At 37.2% G+C, this 19558-nt stretch overlaps 1 protein-coding gene across 1 annotated transcript in view; it reads left to right on the plus strand.

The window, feature by feature from the left end:
* Nucleotides 1–19558, plus strand: part of TTLL11 (tubulin tyrosine ligase like 11) — a 51633-nt gene that overhangs the window by 18661 nt on the left and 13414 nt on the right. The window contains exons 5-6 of the mRNA XM_080402884.1: nucleotides 489–584; nucleotides 1129–1247. Coding sequence (XP_080259010.1) covers nucleotides 489–584; nucleotides 1129–1247 — 215 coding nt within the window. The remainder of the gene's footprint in view (nucleotides 1–488; nucleotides 585–1128; nucleotides 1248–19558) is intronic.

The following is a 19558-nucleotide window of genomic DNA, read 5'->3' on the forward strand; positions in this document are numbered from 1 at the left end:
ACACTGGTTGGGTATAGTACACAGACTGAATAGCATTGTGTGAGATAAGAGCTTAGGTTCTCGTAACGCAAGTTTTGCCCTACAAATCTCAGTCTCCTGACCTAATAGCCATAAGCATATACGGGGAATTTTCAATGGGTATCAGTCATTAGTAGCAGTATTCGTTCCATCTTCTGGGTGTTGTAACTATGAAGCTTTGCAGCTTCCTAATGCAGCTATGATGATGGCAGTTTTAAGAGCCACTTGTCATAGGTGCTAAGATTCCACGTTGACAGATGCAGCATTTAGAGATAGGGATGGTGTGAAATTAGCCATCAGTATTGAAGACAAACAGTTTCAGTAATTATTCAACAATATAGCGTGTTGCTCAGTTATTTCTCTTTTGTCCCTCAAATGTTTCTTCCTCCTGAATGTTGATGTATGGATGACCATTGCGTTCTCTAGGACACTGAGTAGAACTGAAGTAACACATTGCTTGTTTTGCACAGATTTTAGGGTTTGACATTCTCCTAATGAAAAACTTGAAGCCCATGTTACTAGAAGTAAATGCAAACCCCAGCATGAGAATAGAACATGAGCAGGAGGTAAGACCTCTCAACACGATAGTGATACTGGAATAAAATTGTTTAGGTTTCGTTTTCTGGTCCTTTTCCTTGTTTGAAAGATGAATGCTGTCTGATAATATGAAACCTCCATGGTTCTCTGTAATTTTCTGCTTTGAAATCGTTGCTAATCTTATAAAGTGGAAATATGATTTATTGGAATTGTGAAAGCTCTCCATCATCTTTGTCATAAATACATTTATTCATCATCCCCTGCAGTTGAGTTAATTGTGTTTGGGGGTTTGCTAATATTTTTTTTCATGTTTGTATATATAATATAAAGATAACATTGGCAACAATCTTTTTTTTTTTTTTTTTTAATATTTCAATTTACTAGAGAAACTTGCCAAAAATCGCTGTAATACCTCAACATTTTCAGTTTTGTATTTGTGTATCCTTTAGGAAGCATTATGTAATCTATCATCGTGTATCTAAAACACGTATGACATGGATGAAGTTTGTGCAAATGTGGAATAAATAATCCTTAGTTCTATACTGAGTAATTGTATCCCTTTGTAATTTAAAGCTTTCTCCTGGAGTGTTTGAAAATGTCCCAAGCCCTGTTGATGAAGAAGTGAAAGTGGCTGTTATCAGAGACACTCTTCGTCTAGTGGACCCTCAGAAAAAAAAGAGAAAAGATACCCAGTAAGTGTGTTCACTGTCTGTTTTTTGCATCAGTGCCTTGCAAAGTGTAAAGTATTTTTTCCCTGTTATGTTGGTTTATCCAGGACAATGAGTTCCCAACTGTCTGTGTAACTCCTTTTGCATCTGCAAGTGTTAACTGTTTCAGAAAAGCTTGTAGGATATTTATTGGTGGCATGGTACAAAAAGAGTACCTGGATTTGTAAATCTGCCAGAGGAAGGTCAGGGAAAAAAAACCCATTTCATTGTACATTCTGTTTAGTAGCAGCAAGTCCCCCAAGTGGTATTCTCACAGCTCGGCACTGAGAGTTTCACATGCTGCTTTCCTACAGGGTTGGTGGAAGTGTGGAAGGAGCCATGCAAGTGCTCTAGCTCAAGGAATTGAAGGAGTCCACAAACTGACAGTAAATTCGGCTTTTTCAGTTCCCCTGGAACATCCTACCTTTGATTCAGAACTGGTACAAACAATTTAGTAACCCAGATTTATTTATTTGTACTTTTACTTGAGGACTTTTTTATTTTTGATTCAGAACAGTCATGAGATGTAATTTGTGTGTTAATCTGCTTGAAAGACACAAATTACTCTGCGTGAATTGCCCCACTGGAGCTGAAAAGTATGAATACTGTATTTAGAAATTGCTTCCTTGATCTGTGATAATAAACATAGTTAAATCTATGAAATCTAGAAATGAGAGGAACTGCCTGAAGCAGCTTGCACAGAAATGCTTGTTGCGGGATCAGGCTGAGAGAAATAGTATCTTCTTTTTTGATGAAAGACCTTGTTTTAAGCAGTTCCTTGGAGACATGAAAGGGAGATTTTTTTTTTAATTTATTTTTTTCCCTGTCCCTAGAAAGTCTTGCTCATAGGCTTGCCTCCATACTAGAATATCTATCTTGTTCTTCTCTTGGCACTTAGTGGCAACCTTAAATACGTTATTCATGTTCTATAATGATCTCAAGTACAGATCTGCTGTCCTTTTGTAGACAGTCCCATGAACAAGACATGACTGATAATATTTACAAGGTCTGTATTATTCAATATTATTATAAGATCAGACTTTTTTCAGAGGCAGTGCCACACATAAAGGTTGCTGTGGCCAGTATACAGAACATTTTTCAAAGCAATCTATACTGCGTGTTGCCTGTACTTAACCTTCACCCTTAAGATTACTTCAGTGCATGGAGCTGAAAAAAGATAATTTTTTAACCTGTAATTATGTAACTAGTCTTTTTTTTTCTGTGTGCTGAAGTTATGTCAGGCATTCATTAAATACATATTAGATATGGAGAAAAGGCAAATGATGATTACACATAAATTCTTGGAGAATGCCAGTGTGTGGAATGCTCATTCAACTGAGGATTCTTCTCTGATACATTTTGAGTACTAAATAATTTATAACAGGATTAGTTGGTGGTGAGATAAACTATTGGCTTTTTACAGCAGGAATTCTTGCTGTGATGCAGCTTTTTTTCCAGGATAATCTAGTTAACAGAGCATCTTTTTGATGAGTATCTACGTTTCTTCACCATAAGTCAATCCTGTTTCTTGCTGCAAAGAGCACTATTCTGATAACTTTTTGTGTGGATATACGGGAACTCTTGTGTGACAAGTGCCTGCCTGTTCAGCTGAGATTAACCCCTTCTACTTCCAAGTACTTTTTATTGAACTGGGGATGTTGCATGGAACTTCTTGAGGGAGACATGATATTACTGTCAGCTTCAAGTAAAGGACCTCATTGTGATCACCTATGGAGATTTACACCAAAGCAAAAGCATTTGAGGGAGGAACTGAGCACCAGTTGCTTTTGCCACCCCTTTCCCTAGCAAATGTTTTGCAATGCCTACGCCTTGTGTCCTGGCTCTCGCTCATTTCAGTGTGTTTCAACCAGTTCTAACATGTGCTCCTGTGTTCGTTCTCCAAACACTCCTACCAGTAACCACAGAGAAATGGCATCGTTCCTGTTTGCAGGACAAAGATTATCACTAAATAATTGACTGGAGATAGAAAACTGACAGGAGTTTACCTATCCATTGTTACACTTTTGCTAGTCTAATTGTGCTTGGCGGCAGGGCAAGCAAAATTTGGCCTATTAATGTAAAAAAAACTAAAACAACTGGAAGAGTTCCTATTCTGACAGCTAACCAGCAGCAAACATTTAGACTCTAGTTTTGATGTTAATTAATGGACACAAAGTTTTGATGATATATATATAACGCTGAGTTTGAACACACAGGGGGAATGCTGAGAAGTCTGAGCAGCATCTCGGGTAAATATTCTGCTATGGAGATGCATTTGATTTCCCTCTAATTATCTCCCAGATTAAAATAAATGAAGCATATAAACAAAAGTGAGTTTTAGAAGTCATACTGAAGTACTTCATTATCAGGAAAGATTAATAGTTCAGAGATTTTTTTTTTAGTTTAGTTTTTTCTCATCTTTACGGAGTTTTGATTTTTTTCTCCTTCATGTGACATAATACTGAAATAAAAGTTGAATAAGATCAGTTTATTGTGCCATACATATCTCTTAATTTTTAAGACCATTCCAGTCCTTACATGCACCGATCACTAGTAATTATCTTGCCACTGCCAATAAGTAGTCATTGAAACTCTGCAGTGACACAAGTCCAAGTGAACGTACTTAAATATACTTAATGGCTGTTGTTCCACAGTATGAATGATCTTTTCTTGGTTTTCAGAATTTGTCCTGGCCATTTACATACTGAGGTGTGTAGTTAATAATTTGTGCACGTAACATGTTTAAACAAACTTCAAATTCATGCAAAGGTTTATTTTTTTTAATAGAGGAAATACCTTCTTTTGTAGAGATGAGGGAAGCCTGTGTTATTCTGTGGTGCAAAAAACATAGGGAATTAAAACAGAATAAAAAGTGACACAGCCACATATGAGGCTTTTGGGAAGGACGAGCAGGGTGGGCACTGCACAGCACTGGCTTTGCCCCGCTGGACAAATCCTGTATACCTCGGATGTACACAGAAGACCTATTCTGGATGTCAGGATCCTGATAGCGGTAGGTATCCCTATAAAGGTTAATGTCCTGCTTTGCTGCATTAATTTAATTGTTGCTTCCAAATCCTCTGCCTTAGCGCAATTGTAGCCAAAGTCAGATGACAGCAGTTTCCAAATAACTATTAATAGAGAGATTTAGAGCCCTGTACTGCTTTGCAGGCTGGAGATGTATGTCAATGGGTCAGAGCCTCTCAAGAGGAGAATCTGAAAGTGACTCTGCTGGTTACTTTGTTAGACTGTTTTCAAGCCATTCTGTAACCCAGAGGGTGAGTGGTGTCTGGCTTTGCCTGATCAAGTACAGTCTCGGTAGCCCTTTCTGAAATTAAAGGCGGCAGCTAATCAAGTAAATGTTGTGTGTTTTGGTTTACTTTTTTTTTCTTTTTCTTTTTTTTTTTTTTTTTTTTAAATCAGCTAAAGTGCACTGTTATAAAAAGAGGGTTTCTGATTTATGTAGAACCTTTTTTGCCCTGGCTTTGGTTCCTACACTAGTCCTATTTTCTGTAGGCATCCTTAATTTGGAACTCATTTCGCATATCATTGAGAAATTAAAACATTTAATGAAATAAAATGTAAGTTACTAACTCTTTGCTTCTGTTTGTGTGGCAGTACTGTTCTTCTGGATTTTAAGGCTTCAGTAGATCATTGCAATTATCCAGGCATGATGACGTGCTGGAACAAACACAATTATTTGTGGCTGAATTGTTTTCCTGGAAAGATGGGATTTTAAACTCCTCTGTCAATCTGTTAAATATTATCAAAGTTTACTTTCTTCTAGTGTTACTACAGAGTGAATTCAGGGGGGTAGTGATGGCCAGTAATCTTAATCTCTGTTCTGAACATCTGTTACTGCTAATTCTGGAATGATTGTAGTGGTTTTTCCATCTAACATTCTTTCAGCCACGGTAGCTCTTTTGACTTGAATTTGTGATCTAGTGAAGACCTTCACTACCAATTTAACCAGCTGGTCACTGTGTCATCAGGAGGTAGCGTTCCTCCTTGAGTGAGAAATCTAATGTTAAAGAAGAAAAAGAGGGGGGAATGGATATGGTTTCTTAAAGATATTCAAAGCATTGTGTATAATAGGGGTGGTGCGTGTCCCTTCATAGGATGACAGTGTGCATTTTTATCCAAGCCTGTAATTGCCGAATTTTCTAACCGTGTTGCCTACACCTGACTTGAAGAGCGATGTACTTGTCACGTAGTAGTAATATAGGATAAGGGGCTGAACTGTGCTTAATAACGTTTCTACAAAGAAACTTGTATAAAGCTTGTATAGTGTTAAATTTGCTCTGGATTTACTTCTTGCGGCAGAGGTACTGTTCACAGCCTGCTGAAGGTGGGACGAGACTTCAGCTAAAGGAAATTTGTACTATTAAGTGAATGGTCTAATAACGCCGAACAGCATTTAAAGTAAATCAACGTTACTTATGTAAACAGCAGTGTTTAATTAAGATAATCACTGATGCAAATCATTGTTGATGTTATGCCTCCAACAGAAGATGTGTTTTACAAGGCTTCACAAACTTTTTTTTGCCTAGTTTTGAATCTTTATAGTAGGAAAAGGTTTTAGTTTCAGTGTTTGTTTAATTATTAGCAATTTATTCTTCTTAAAATTGCATTAGATTTGAGGAGCAAAAGAGTCTCAGTCTTGTGTGCAAATACTATATTATTCACTGGATCTATAATCTATAACTAGATGTTAGATTTAAACTATTTGACTGGTGCTGTAATTGCAAGCTGTGAGTATCATTTGGAGTGGGTCTGTTCTAAATGTCTTGGGAAGATCATTTATATCATCTCATCAATGCTAATGGCCTGCTTTCCTGTCCTGTCAAAAATATCTGTGTTCTAGTTTACTAATGCTAATTAATCCAGCAATAATAAGCAACTTCTGTATATTTTTGTTGCTGTTTTTTATTCTTTATCCCAGTATGTCCTCTTGCATTTACATGCCTAGTTTCTTACATACTTCAAGACAGAAAATCAGCATTTTGTTCTTTTGACAAAGAAAGCATAGTAGTGTGACATGCTTGTCATTAGAAATATGAGTTGCTCATGGAATAAAATCTGCTTTTGACTTGCTAAAGATGGTGAAGGTGCAGCCTCCTAAGTAATGTAATTACTTTTATTCAGCACTGAAATAGCCATTGACAGAAGAAAGAATTGAAATGCTTTGGAAATGAAATGTAATTTAATCTGTGGCTGTTACAAAACCAATCAATTCATTGTGCCCACAAAAATGAGTGCTTTTGTTTTATTACCTTTTATGGTATTGCTGTTGCATTCCTAGTTTTCCTTTTCTTGGGTGATACTCTCTGTACATGCCACTTCTTTGTGTTAGAAATTGAAAAATAGTGTTTGTCTATTTGAGTTCAGTCTTGAAACTTAGTTGTGATGTTCTGAGTATTTTTTTGTTCTTTCTAAAATATGTCAGGTGCAGATCTCTGGATTCTCTAGCAAATGTCTCATTGCTCTAGCAAATGTCAAATATGATTAACTAATTTTCTGAGCAGGAAGAACCCCAATGTGGTCTCTCTCAAATTTTTGCAAGATCAGCATGCAAACACTGGCTAATGTCACTCTCTTCAGAGAGCACCCTGTAAATATTAATGTATGTCAGTTTGACTTTTTATCTCTAAGTGTTATGTAGTTAGCAAGAAATTCTGCACAGAACAAGATAGGTAATTTTTTCTACTGTGTGAATTACACATCTTTCTCACTTTAAGATTTCTTTCTCTGATGCAGGGTAAAATTAATAGTTTCTAAGTGGAGAATATGTGATCTGTATTAAATGAAAATGTGAATTAATTTCTGGATATTCTGCTTATGTATTTTCTGCCTTAAATGTAACTTATGTTGAAGTGGCAGCTTCTTCAGGAGATGTCTCCTGCTGTGCTAGCAACCCATGTGTCTAACTGTGCCTACTAACCTGCAAGAGGAATGTGGGTCTTTACTTAAACAGGCTTTTCAGTAATGCTTCTCTTTTGTATGTTTCAAAGACATTTTCCAAATTGTAATGCTATTCTGAATTTCTTGATATTGAGGAGCAATTTTGTACTTCCTTAAAGAAGGAAAACCAAGTCAGGGAATCAGCTGTGGAGCTGTATTCCATTTATTTTCCAGGTATTTCTTATTCATTTTGGTAACCTCCCCTGATGGTTGTCATGTTTAATGGACATATGAAAATATACTGTGCAAAGATGTTGAGAGTATGATTATCCTAGATTTTGACGATGATAGTCATACTTGCCATTGATTACTGTGTCTATCTCACTGTATTTATGCTAAGCTTATGATTGTGTGATGGAGTGGTTTAAGAGGGTCAGAAACTCAGTGTGCAAACATATGGAAATACTGAATGGGAGAATACTGGCATTGCAGCTATCCCTGATCAGAAAATAATGACTGTTCCTTGGTCTTGTTCTATCTTAGTTTCTGCTTCTGCGAGTAAGTGTGTTATGTTCCACAAGAATTAATAACTCAGGGTTGTCAGTGCCTTTTGTGTAATATATGGTGAGTTTAGCACTTATAAAAATAAGCACCTAATACACCTAGCTATGGTAGTATCACTATTTTGGTTTCCACTTGCTAATTGACTTTGAGCTGACTACTAGAGCTTTAGGCTGATTCCTGTATCCGTTTGTGATCACTTGGAAGTCTGGTCAGGTTTTCAGCTATTCAAATGCTTCTCAAGCACCACCTCTTCATTCCAAGCCTTATTTCTGCCCGAGAGTGTATGAACTCATATGTGTGGCTTTCTTGAGATTGATCTTTCTACTGTGATTCACTTTGGAGGCTGACACAATTTTTTTCTCCATCAGTCAAAATGACCCAACATTCATATTGAGGATCATTCTGCCAAAGCCCTTTGAAAGTACATTGAATTAGACCCTTTCTCTTTCCTAGAGGGCTTTTTGGTTTATTCCTTCATCAGGCAATCTGCCAGCTTCAGTATCAGTTCTTGTCTGTTACGTTAGCCCATGCGGCTTTTGATGAGTTAGACATGTGAGGGAGACTTTAAATGTGATGTTTGTCAATGTTACTTCAGTTTAGATTACTGAAACATTAACTTTGTTTTTCTGTAGTTGGAGAGTATTTATTTCTACTGCTATTTCTCACTCTGCTCAAGAAGAACTAGCCTCAACTACTCTGGGTTTTGTAAAGCAAATGTTACAGGTGCCTTGGTCTTTGCTCTCTGTTCTTGCTTTTCCAATTGTTTAGCTGCTTCATCCTTAAGAGCTTTTAACCTTTCTCCTGTCAATTATGGCAGATTGTGTTGGAAATTCTGTAGACAACAATGTGAGACGTCCCCCCACAAAGGGAAGGGAAGGAGCTGGTAATGTTTGATTCACAGAATAGTTCTACATTGGTTTTAAGAGCCACTTAGAGGAAAGTGCCACAAGAGTGTTTACTACAACAGAAAATAGAATACTGAGTGCAGAACAGGGGCAAATAATTTGAATGTGCTGTGGCAGCAGTCCTCACATAGAAGAGAAAATAAAATCTGCTGATAGAAATAAGGTCAGATCTTTTAGTTTGTAAGTGGCTCTATTTCACACGTAATCTGCAATGTTTTAATTGACTAAAAATGTGTAAATGCATGAGCAATAATAACTTTTCTTCAAAAATGGCTAAAACCATATCCCTAGCATAGATACAGTAGGAATTCAGTAATTCACATAAATGTTTTTCTCTATCAAACCATTAGAGGAAAAGTTAAGTCTTGTGAAAATAACTCTGGCATAGGGCATAAAAGATGCAGTTTCCATTTCCAATTCAGCCAGTTTACTCAGTGACCTTTAGACAAACCATTTTCCTTCTGCTACCATTTTCATTGTGTGAAAAGAGGATGGTGCCTTGCTTCTCCCATGCATTGCCAGTCTTTCTGAATTAATAGTGTTCAGGATATGACCTATTATTATGCTTTGTAGTATACGAGGCCAGTTTATGTATTGTTACGTAACAATATTACAGAAAAGCTTCGGTTTTCTTCTCTGGAAGACTCTAGGTCTGATTCTATACTCTTCAGTAAATATCCCTGGTGGTTACTAAGGTTTCCAAAGCATTCTTCACCTCTTGCCAGCCTGATTGTCATTAGTGATCTCTTTATCTTTTACTTTCTCCCATACAGAGTGCATAGAGTGCATTTTCTATGCAGTATCATAACTTGGTGCATGGTGTGCTATTTGAATACTCAGGATATTAGGATTTTGAAAAGAGGTTTTCTCAATGTCATTCTTTCATGATGTTATTTTCATCTTTCTTCTCATTTTTACAGTCCTTTGTAATAAAATGGAGAATTTCTAGAATATCATTGGAATGCACACAAACCAGCACTAAACCCCATGCTTGACAACAGATTAATTTATGATTGTTCCCATTTTAACCTTCACCACTGAAGAAACTGCTGTTAGTCTAGGTTTGCAGGTTGGTCTGCCTTTGCTCATATATTGTAATCTAAGCACTAACGTATTGAATGTAAAGGCTGTATTTTAACTTCCACATAAAGAGTGAATTCAGTCTTAGTTTGAATGTCTTGAAATGACCCCAAATTGAGGGACAGCTGGAAGTGCTTAGAATGTACTAAGCAAACAAGATGATGACAGGCCCAGTTCCTTTAAAAATTTTAAGGGACAAGAACTGATATGGGTTGCAGAATTTTGAAAGGCTTCATTTTCAGCACTGTGAAATTAATTGGTCCAAAACCATAGCATGCTTTTGCAGTAATTGGTGTGCTGCAGTGCCCCTAGCTCCAGTGTGAAGTCTGGTTTTATGTTATCAAATGGCGAATGGAGACGGGTTTGTCCAATTAGACTTGAATCAGAGTGGTATGAGATGCAGCTAATCTAATTACATTTTTATTGACATCGCTTTTCTTTCTTTTTGCTCTCTAAAATTTCTAGTGAGCAGCAGAGGAAGGACTGGAAATCAGCTGAGGAATGTGACCTGTCAAGAGTGTTTCCATAAAATCTGAACTTTCCAAACATTCTAATATATCATAATGAGCTATAGCAATTACATCTTACTCACACAGTATTACATTTTAAGTTGATCATTAAGAAGTCTTTGCGCTTTTTTTTCCTTATGATGATTCTTAAATGAAAAGAAAACACTGAGAAAAGGAAGGTTTTATCAGAATATGTCACTTTCCTCTAGTCTTTGTACTGCAGCCACAGAAGTTGCTGTGATCTTCAAGGTTTGCCCTAAAAGAAGGGAGGTCAGGCATAAAGTTAGGTGGCTGCTTCGTCTCCTTCCAGATGGCATAAAAATGAACGTGGAGCAGTGGGTCTAAATATGTTTTTGAATTTAGTTATTTGATTAGAGATTATAAGTGAGTCTGAATGGTAATAGAGTCTGGCTTAAGGCACGCTCTGTTTTGCATGCCTCGTAACCTGCAGTTAATGGCTGGGGCAAGAGGAGTCCCATGGACTTCACTGAGCCAGAATAAAAAGCCCAACAGCAAGGTGGCTGCTCAAGCCTTGTTCCGTAACTGACAGCATACGTGTTGGAGCTCCTTTGGTGTGAGCTCCTGCTTTGACTGAATTCTGATGAAGTAAGCTTCTCTTGTATTGTTTTGTTCTGTTGTGGTGGGATTTTCTTTGTTTGGTTGGGTGTTTTTTTTTTTAAACATAAACTCGGCAATACTTCAAAGCATCCCTGGGAGCTTTGTTGTGCACAGATGTTTGCTGTATCCAGCCATTGCTGCCGGCAAACTTCTCTCAAAGCAGTGAAAATTAAGATTAAGCATGGTCAGAAATTTGCTCAGGTTACATTGGATAAGATATAAAACAAACGGGAATTTTGATCTAACTCATCAAGTACTTAAGTGTACACTTAAGTGTTTTGTAGAGTTGGCTCTCTGTACCTTTGAGAGAGTGAAATTACTGTACTTGTTGAGGTTGCTCACCTTTTTCTTTTACCTCAGAGATAAACTGGCTTGCAGAAATAACGTGGTAGAGAAGTCAGTGTTCTTAAGTGTTTTTTCCACCGTTCAGGGCTTCTCATGTGTAGCCTTCAGAGCTGACATCTCTTCAGCCTGAGGTTAGTGTTTTTCTGTTGAACAAGAGCTTAATTTCCAACTAATTTTTAGTACTTGGCTCAGGTTGTTTTGGGCTTCTCTGCCTCAGTGATCTAGGCATCCATCCAGCTCTGAAAGTGCAATACATTTTGTCAGTGTTAATCCAGACTCACTCTTTAAGTTGAAAAACTGTCATGTAGTAAAAGCTAAACAAATATATTTGTATATAGTGAATCCACTGATTAGAGTACCAGGGCAGAGGAGGACATGGTTTAGTGTGCTGTCTAACTGGAAAACAGGCTGTTCGGAAATGCTTTACGTGAAGAAGTAACTTTCTGATTATAAAATTGATTTAATTGAAGTTAATTTGTTCTTCATGTAGGGAAAGAAAGTTTATTCTGTCTTCTCTTCCACAATTGCAGTCTCCTTCCTTCCTGTGCTAGACTGCCTTAGTTGCAGCCTGTCTTGTGCAAAGAGGAGGAAAATGAGCAGTTGTTTCCTTTGTTAAGGAAACTACTTAATTTTTTTCAAGTATGTTTTTAAGAGAATACTACATCTTCTTTCTTTGGATTTGCTATAATTTCCTCTTTAGTTTTCAATACAGGAAAGCTGTTAAGGTTTGAAGTTAAAACCGCTTTTTTTTTCTTCTTTGTGCTAAAAGTACGGTGCTGAGACAACATCTGTGTGCCTTCTCTGGCCAAGTGGGTTCACTGAATTTGCATGTTCATACAGGCAAGGTGATCAGTAGTTAGGCTTGAGTGCAGTTTGTTTTTTTCCTGATGCTTCAATATGTTAATAATTTGAGCTGATTTTTTGCTATCAGCAAAATTTTCACCTCTGCTTACCCTGCAGCTTGCTAACATACTCTGGGGTTTGGGTGGTATCTTGACTTACTGCAGGAGCCCTGATCCAGCTGCACCCCTCGGTATAGAGCTTTTTCCTGGCTTTTGTGTAAGGCACAGTTTTTCCATTACTAACCTGCAGTTAAATACTTCTTGAATAAAATTTGTTTTCAGAATATTAGCTTAGTTGGCTTGTCTAAAATGAAGGATAAATGTTTATTTAATTTGACATTTTTTCCTTTTTACCTTTTGCAATGTATGTTTGTGCCGTACAGAAGCAACTCTGCTTTTAAATTATTTCTTCAGGTTGGTCTATAAGGTCAACTCCAGTAACTTCTAATTTTATGTATTCTTTCTGATAAATTGCTTCCCAACAGATAGTTTTCAAGAAATAAGCGCACAAGTGTTTACTGTAAATTATAGTGTAATATAGTGTGTATTTGGGTGTGTAAGTCTGTATATACAGCATGCCTACCCATAAGTGTATTTGTATATAGTATAAAAATGTCTTACTTCTTACCTGTCTCCTTGCCATCTTCACAATATATATGTTTGTGTAGCTAAAACTATGACCAACTGTGATAGTTTTGATTGCATGAAATCCGTGGGGTGAGCCTTGAATACTTTTACTTGGTTTCCAGTTATATCTTTTAAGTTCTTCATGCAACTGCTGAGTTGCAATATGTACTTTATGTTCCCTCCAGAAGAGCATGACCCATGAACAAACGGATTTAAAAAAACAAGATTTCATGCAACCTAGAAGATGTTATAACAAATCGATCAGCCAAGGGCATGCTAAGGTACATCACCTTACCAATAAAAGAAACAAGTAATTTCTGTGGAGTAGGGCTCCTGGGCCACGTAACAGTCAGTGTTTTATTAAGGTAACGGTAAAATGGAATAAATGAATGCATACACATGGATTATAACCCTGAACACCAGTGGAAAGTTCTTACGTGCAAATACCTCCTAAGAATTATTTATTTGCAATGTATGTGGATGTTGAGGTTAAGAATGGGAGGGCTCATAGCAAATAGTTGTCAGTCTTGGTGCAGTAATGAATTATAGAGCAGATTTAATGATCCAATTACTGCATGTCATTATAAGAAATAACACAGTTCATTTATGTATTTTCACTTGGTGCAAACTATTAATTCTCTGTACTGTAACACGGAAGCCCAAGTTTGGTACTGTTAGTTTGAACAAAAACCACTCCATTTTTTTTTGACAGACTGAAGTAACTGATAGTACTTCTCATTGACTGCAAAGTGTGTCTCGGCTGGCAGGTTTCGCTAATTTGGATGCATGGTTTGGAGAGAGCACTTGAAAAGGTCAGCTCAATTCTAACATAAATTGGAATTTTAATGGAAGCAAATTTTTTCTGTATGATTTTTAGGTATTTCTAAATATTAAAAATGCGACAGTATTTTTTGAATGAGGTTGTTATATTCTATTCAGTCTGAAGAGTTTGTTTTGAAAAAGCCCTCTTGCTTTTACAAGGTTTTGAGTAAACCTGTTAAGATGCTTGGAGGGAGATAGAAAGGATCCTGTTTTTTATTGCAAATTTAATTTTGCTGGTTTTCACATGCAGTCATTATTTTTTTTTTTTTCAACTGAAGTTGCTGATACCTTAATTGCTTTTAATCCTTTAGAATAAAATGAAGAACTGCTAGGTTTTTCTTCACCCAAATAACCTCTGAAGTGGAATATCAAATGTGATGTAGGGTCTTTTTCCTTCCCAAGAAAATACCAAAACCAGAGGGATTACAGACTCTGTACAAGTATGTTCTGTAAAAGGCAAGGTGTGTGGTAATCCTTGGAGGATAACCAGATGGAGAAGCAAAATCAACCTCAGGGATCACAGAAGTAGAAGGCAGGGAGACCTGAATAAGATAGAGATTCCCTGAGCTAAAACCTGAGAGAATAGGAAAATGTGAGACTTCCCTGTTGACTAGACATTTATGTGTGGATGCTCAGCTTGAAATTGTTCCTTATGTTGCGTGGCTAGAAAGTGCTGGAGTTCAAACGCAGGGTCCTAATTTGCGAAAGCAAACTTCACTGCGCTCTGTTGGGACGTGCTTAAGTATGTTCACTGTTCCATGCTTTGTATGTTGGTTAGTATGGTGCTACATTACACGTGTGTTCACTGTTCTACATCTGGAGCCTTGCTTTAAGTGAGCATCGTGTCTGTGCTGCCTTTTCCCCAGTCACCAGGGCATCATCTGTGCCAGGATGGTCCCAGTCGGTGGCTGTGCAACCAGTATGTCAGAGACCAGAGCCGTGAAATGGGTCCAGCTTGTACTGCTAATATGTTCAAAGTGTTAAACTTCTTTACTGGAGAGAAAAATTTATAATTTATACTAAAAATGAAATTGATATGTAAACAATAAGATTTTTGAGGGTATTTTTACTATAACAAGGGGGTTTTAGGCCTGGGGAGATGATAGGAATTCATGTCAGGCATTCTTACACCTGATACAGTATTGGAGTTTAAATACTACTGCACTCTTTGAACACGTTCCCAGTGTTACTGGTTAACGTGTAGCTGCTGGTTGTTCCAGGGAGACTTTATTTGGGCAGGTGTGGGTGCTATCTTATCCCTGTTCAGAAAGTTTTACGTTAAACACTCAGACCCGCAGGGTGGTCCTCCCTCTGTTCTGTGGCACTTTGAACTTCTTTAGACTTTTCCAGTGACAGTATTGATGACCTGCTCTGTAATACTGTCTGGCAGCTGCTTTCCTGTCTGGAAAAGCACCATGTTAAAATAACATGGATACACATAGCAGCTGGAAAGAAAAATTTTCTTGTTTGTTTGCTTTTTTTCCTTCTGCAGGAATTCTGTGATTTGTTGAGACAAAGTTGAAAATGATCTTTTTCTGGCAAGATGTTTGCTTTTCAAGACTTCCCCCCCCCCACCCCGTTATAACTATAGGGTAAATACAAGCATTTATTTTGCTAGCATTTGGTCTTGAATAGACATGAGTAAGAAGTGAAGGAAGGAGGTTATTTCTCTGACTTTTTTGCAGGAGCTTTATTCTCATTAGCTTCAGGCCATCAGAAAGTTACGTGTTCTCAGCCACTGCACATAATGAGTATGAATATTAGATCATAACTGTATATGAGAACTGTTTGCTTATTTCCCTGTTTATGCTCACATAATAATGGCGAGGGAGTGCAAAACAGGTTTTTAAGGGACAGCAAAATTAAGTGCTTGGGATTTTGGCTTGACTTAAGTGCAGGCACTGAGCAGAAAAATAACATTTTCCCTCTTACAGATATCCTTCAGGTGTCAGTTATGCAGGATCCTGGTTTTATTACATCAATCACAAGCAGCTTAAGGCTTCCAAAAACATAGTCACAGACAGATGTTGAGCCTGTCTGGGGATTAGAAATATCCTCTTCCATTAAGTATAAATTAACTTAATCACCAGGTATGAAAGATAAGCAGCATAAACATCATTCCCCGAAGCTTTCATTAAAATTCTATTTAAAACTAGGCTCGTACTTTCTATGACTTGATCCCCCTTCAAAGAGATTATATCTGCTGTAAATTTTTACAGTGACAGAGTGACAGAAATTAATGTATTGGGGGCAGTGATGTTCTCTATAATTTAACTTCTGCTGCTAGTCATCTTTTAGCAAGAGAGATGATTGGCTTATTTTTAAGTAATAATTGGTCTCCAGTCTCTGAAAAAATGAGAAAGCAATAAAACTGCCTAGCACCCAGTTGCCAGAAAATGAAAGCATAAAGCCATATTACTTAACAGCAGTGTAATCATCAGTGGTGTTATTTTGTGTATGTAGAATTCACCTGCTTTAATAGGAGGATTACTGCTGATAAAATGCAATTGCACTTCTGCTTTCTACTCTATTGGATGACAGGGTAAAGCTCCTTTTCTATCCTAACATAATCATGACTGCTTTCTAAGAATGATTTTCCACATGGGGAGAAATACCGTGGGGTTTAGGTTTTTTTCTACTCTACTGTAAGACACTTGGTGGTCTAATTTAATGTTGGTTTCAATATATTATCAGGCTTTACAACAGGTTTGCCTTTGCAGTATCCTGTATTACTATTTTTAAGGCAGTTTTCTAATGGAACAAAGGAAGCTCTGGAGAAATAATGAGGCACGTAAGTACCTTTAAAAGCAAATAGTGAACACAAATAAATCTACTAGGAATAATAAAAGCTACCTCCACAAAAAATAAAGAATTTGGGACTATATTTAATGATCTTTGTTCTATAATAATTTTTTGGTACAGTGGAACAAAGTCTTTCAATGCAGGTTTTGCATTGCTTATCCATTATTTCATTTTACTAATGCCGTATTTTCTGCAGCATTCAAATAGATAATATAGGTAATAGCATAAGCAGTCATGCTTCTGTTATGTTAAAAATAATAAATCTTTAGCTAATGCAGACTAATTTTACCATTATTCTTAAAAAGAGAAAGTTGGAAATAAAGAATCTCAATTAATAATTAGGAAATAGCTTTTTTCCTGGCACATTTCACCTGAGACCCCTCAAATGCATTTCTTCACTTTAATGGTTTAAACTATGTATTAGGGGGTGCTATAGAAATAAAAACAGAGCTCAAGTGCAACCATTACATACAGCTGGATGTTCAGCTCAGGTGTGCAGGATCTGCGCTGTATCTCTAAAGGACGTCTCCTCTCCCTGGTGTACTGCTGTACTGATTCCAGTCATCACTGAATAAGGTGGAGTTTAACAAAACTAGATTTAATCACAGTATCACTGGTGAACACTTAGAGCATTGGATATCAGGTTTGAAACTGTTTATTGGATTGAGCTTTACTTTAAAATACAAGGGAATTAACACAGCCTTTCTGACTTTTGATTTTATGTAATAGGCTTGTTGAAAACCTAAACACTTCATTTCATACATGTGTCTCCTTAAAACACCCTAAAATTAAGCACTTTCTGATCCGGAAGATACTAAGATCACAAATGCCTATATTGTCTAGAAGGATACATTTTTCCGAGGATAGTGGAACAAATCCTCGCTTATTAATGAGGGCAGGTAAGATCCATTCCAGACTTCTGGGCTTCTCGGGTTTCTGTGAACCGGTGGTTTCTCTGTCTGGGTTCATCTTCTGAAATCCTTCCACAGCCCTGTTGTCAAGGGAGGGATGTAAATATCTTGTTCCCCATGCTCTGGTACTTTATGGATGGCCACAACTGTGTTAGCTGTTGCCCATATTGTGATTTTTTTCGATGGAATCTGAAAGCTTATTTACATTACAGGATATTTGAAGCTGTTTCTGTAGCGTTCTCCACATAAGAGTGGACAACAGCTTCTTGAATGCTTTCATCTAGGAGTGAACAGACATGGCCGCATTTGTATAGGCTAAAAGTGGGAAGCTGGGCACGGTTTGCCTCTGCATCGTCTCCTGTTTCAGAAATTCCTCTGATCGATGCACGATTCAGACAGGAAAGACTCTGTACAACTCCTTTGAAAGGGAAGTACTAATCCTTGAATAATACTTGTCGATAACTGCAGTAAGCGTAGCGTTGCTTGCGTGGCTATTGGACATGTTTCCCGATACAAACTGCATTTCTTCCTAGACAAAATGTGTAGGACAGGACATTAGCTTGTCTTGGGTTTTAAGTTTGAAGTGAAGGCTTAGTCTTGCCTGCATATGATATGAAAATGTCTGTAATATTCTCACTCATCGCTTTGTGCCCTTGACGTGGAGCAAGTCAGGACCAACACTAGGTTTCTACGTCTTGGAAAGACTCATTAACAATGTGTTCAGGTGGCAAACTTTCGCAATCTTCCATTTTCTTTCAAAAGCTACTCAATCTTTAATGAGATGTGCTTATTTTTATAAGTCCACCTAATCTCAAGAGGCAGCGAGCCATCCTTCTCAGGGGACGGATGTTTGTGGAGCTTGAGTATGGCACATGGTGAGCAAATAACACTCATGGGACAGAAAATGGGAAGTCTGCAGCGAGCAGATGCTGTGTGTGAGAGGTGCTGTGGTTGTTGATGACTGACTGCAGGGACTTTGATTTAACTTTTTCAAGAATCTGCTAAATTATTTTGGTTTCGTTAAGCAAATGGCAAAGCTATGGAGTACATTTTTTAATTTAACCTTGGGTTCACCTAAACTGTGTTGGCCAACTCTCAGAAAAAAAACTTGGTACGCACCTTTTCTTCCCCCCTTCCAGAATGAATTCAATGTTAGGCCTTGAAGGTGCAGGCAAAGTTAGACATGGTCATATTCTCAATAATGTTAAAATCTAAGTGAGGTGATTTAACAGCTTTATTTCTCTGAGATAAGGATTCTTTTTTTCTGAGAGAGATATGGAAATTCTGATTGTTTTCAGCACTTTCTGCTTCCAGGAGACAGGACAGCTGCTGCATTTTCAAATTGTTTTTTGTATGATGTGAAGTTAGTTGTCTGCCAACAACGTGGTGATTATCAATCCTTATTCTTAATGTGATTGATTCAGCTCTTTGAAATATGGACTCTTTATTGTGGTTGCTTTGACTGCCTCAAAGCATTCTTGGAAGTGTTGAATAAACTATACGTAAGAGCAATAATGTTTCTAGCAGAATTTCAAAAATCTCTTACTCTGTGGGGTTTAATATTCTTTTGTTTTTGTGCAACTTTATTATTATTTTGAAAGGAGGAAATGCTACTGCTATTGATGTTTTTTACTTTGCCAGGGGGTGAAGAGGAGATGAATATTCAGTTTCTTCAAATGAAACTCACAAGTGGCTGGTATAAAACAAAAGATGCTGATTATTCACACAACATGCAGTTAAACTATGAAACTTCTTGCTATCGTGTACTGCAAGTACTGGAAGTCTCTGTTAATAAAATTAACTGGATTAGTTCATAAAAGAAAAGTAATGAATGGTTGATAATGCAGAGACACTGTTCTGGCTTTGACTTAGTTTCCTAAACAATTTATTTCTGAGAATGAGCACAGAAACATACTTCATACCTACACACGCCAGTAACAAACACTTACCAATTTCTTGGGAGGTCCATATACTGTGGTGATAAATGGGTGGATAGATAGATTACTCATGCAAAATACTCTCTGCTTTTAACTATGTTAACATAGTCCTTGCTTTGAGAATAGAGGCTCAGCTGAGGGAATAATTATAGCTTCAGAATTCAGAACCTAATATTTTCTTTTATTAGGTAAGCAGTTGTCAGCTGATACCAAAATTGCTTAATATATACTTCTAGCAATGCCCTAAATGTTAAATATATCAAGTGAGCATTCTTAGAAATATTAATATTGCAATTCTTACCCTATTTTACGCTGAACTTGACAGCTAAATTTTATATACAAGTATACAAAATGCTGCAAATTTTGAAGCCTTTAATTAGTAGTTGCAAATTTGTTTGTCCCTTAGCAACTTGTATTTGCATAAAGATTAAGG

Source organism: Falco punctatus, assembly GCF_963210335.1.
Source record: "Falco punctatus genome assembly, chromosome: 9".
Taxonomy (NCBI): domain Eukaryota; kingdom Metazoa; phylum Chordata; class Aves; order Falconiformes; family Falconidae; genus Falco; species Falco punctatus.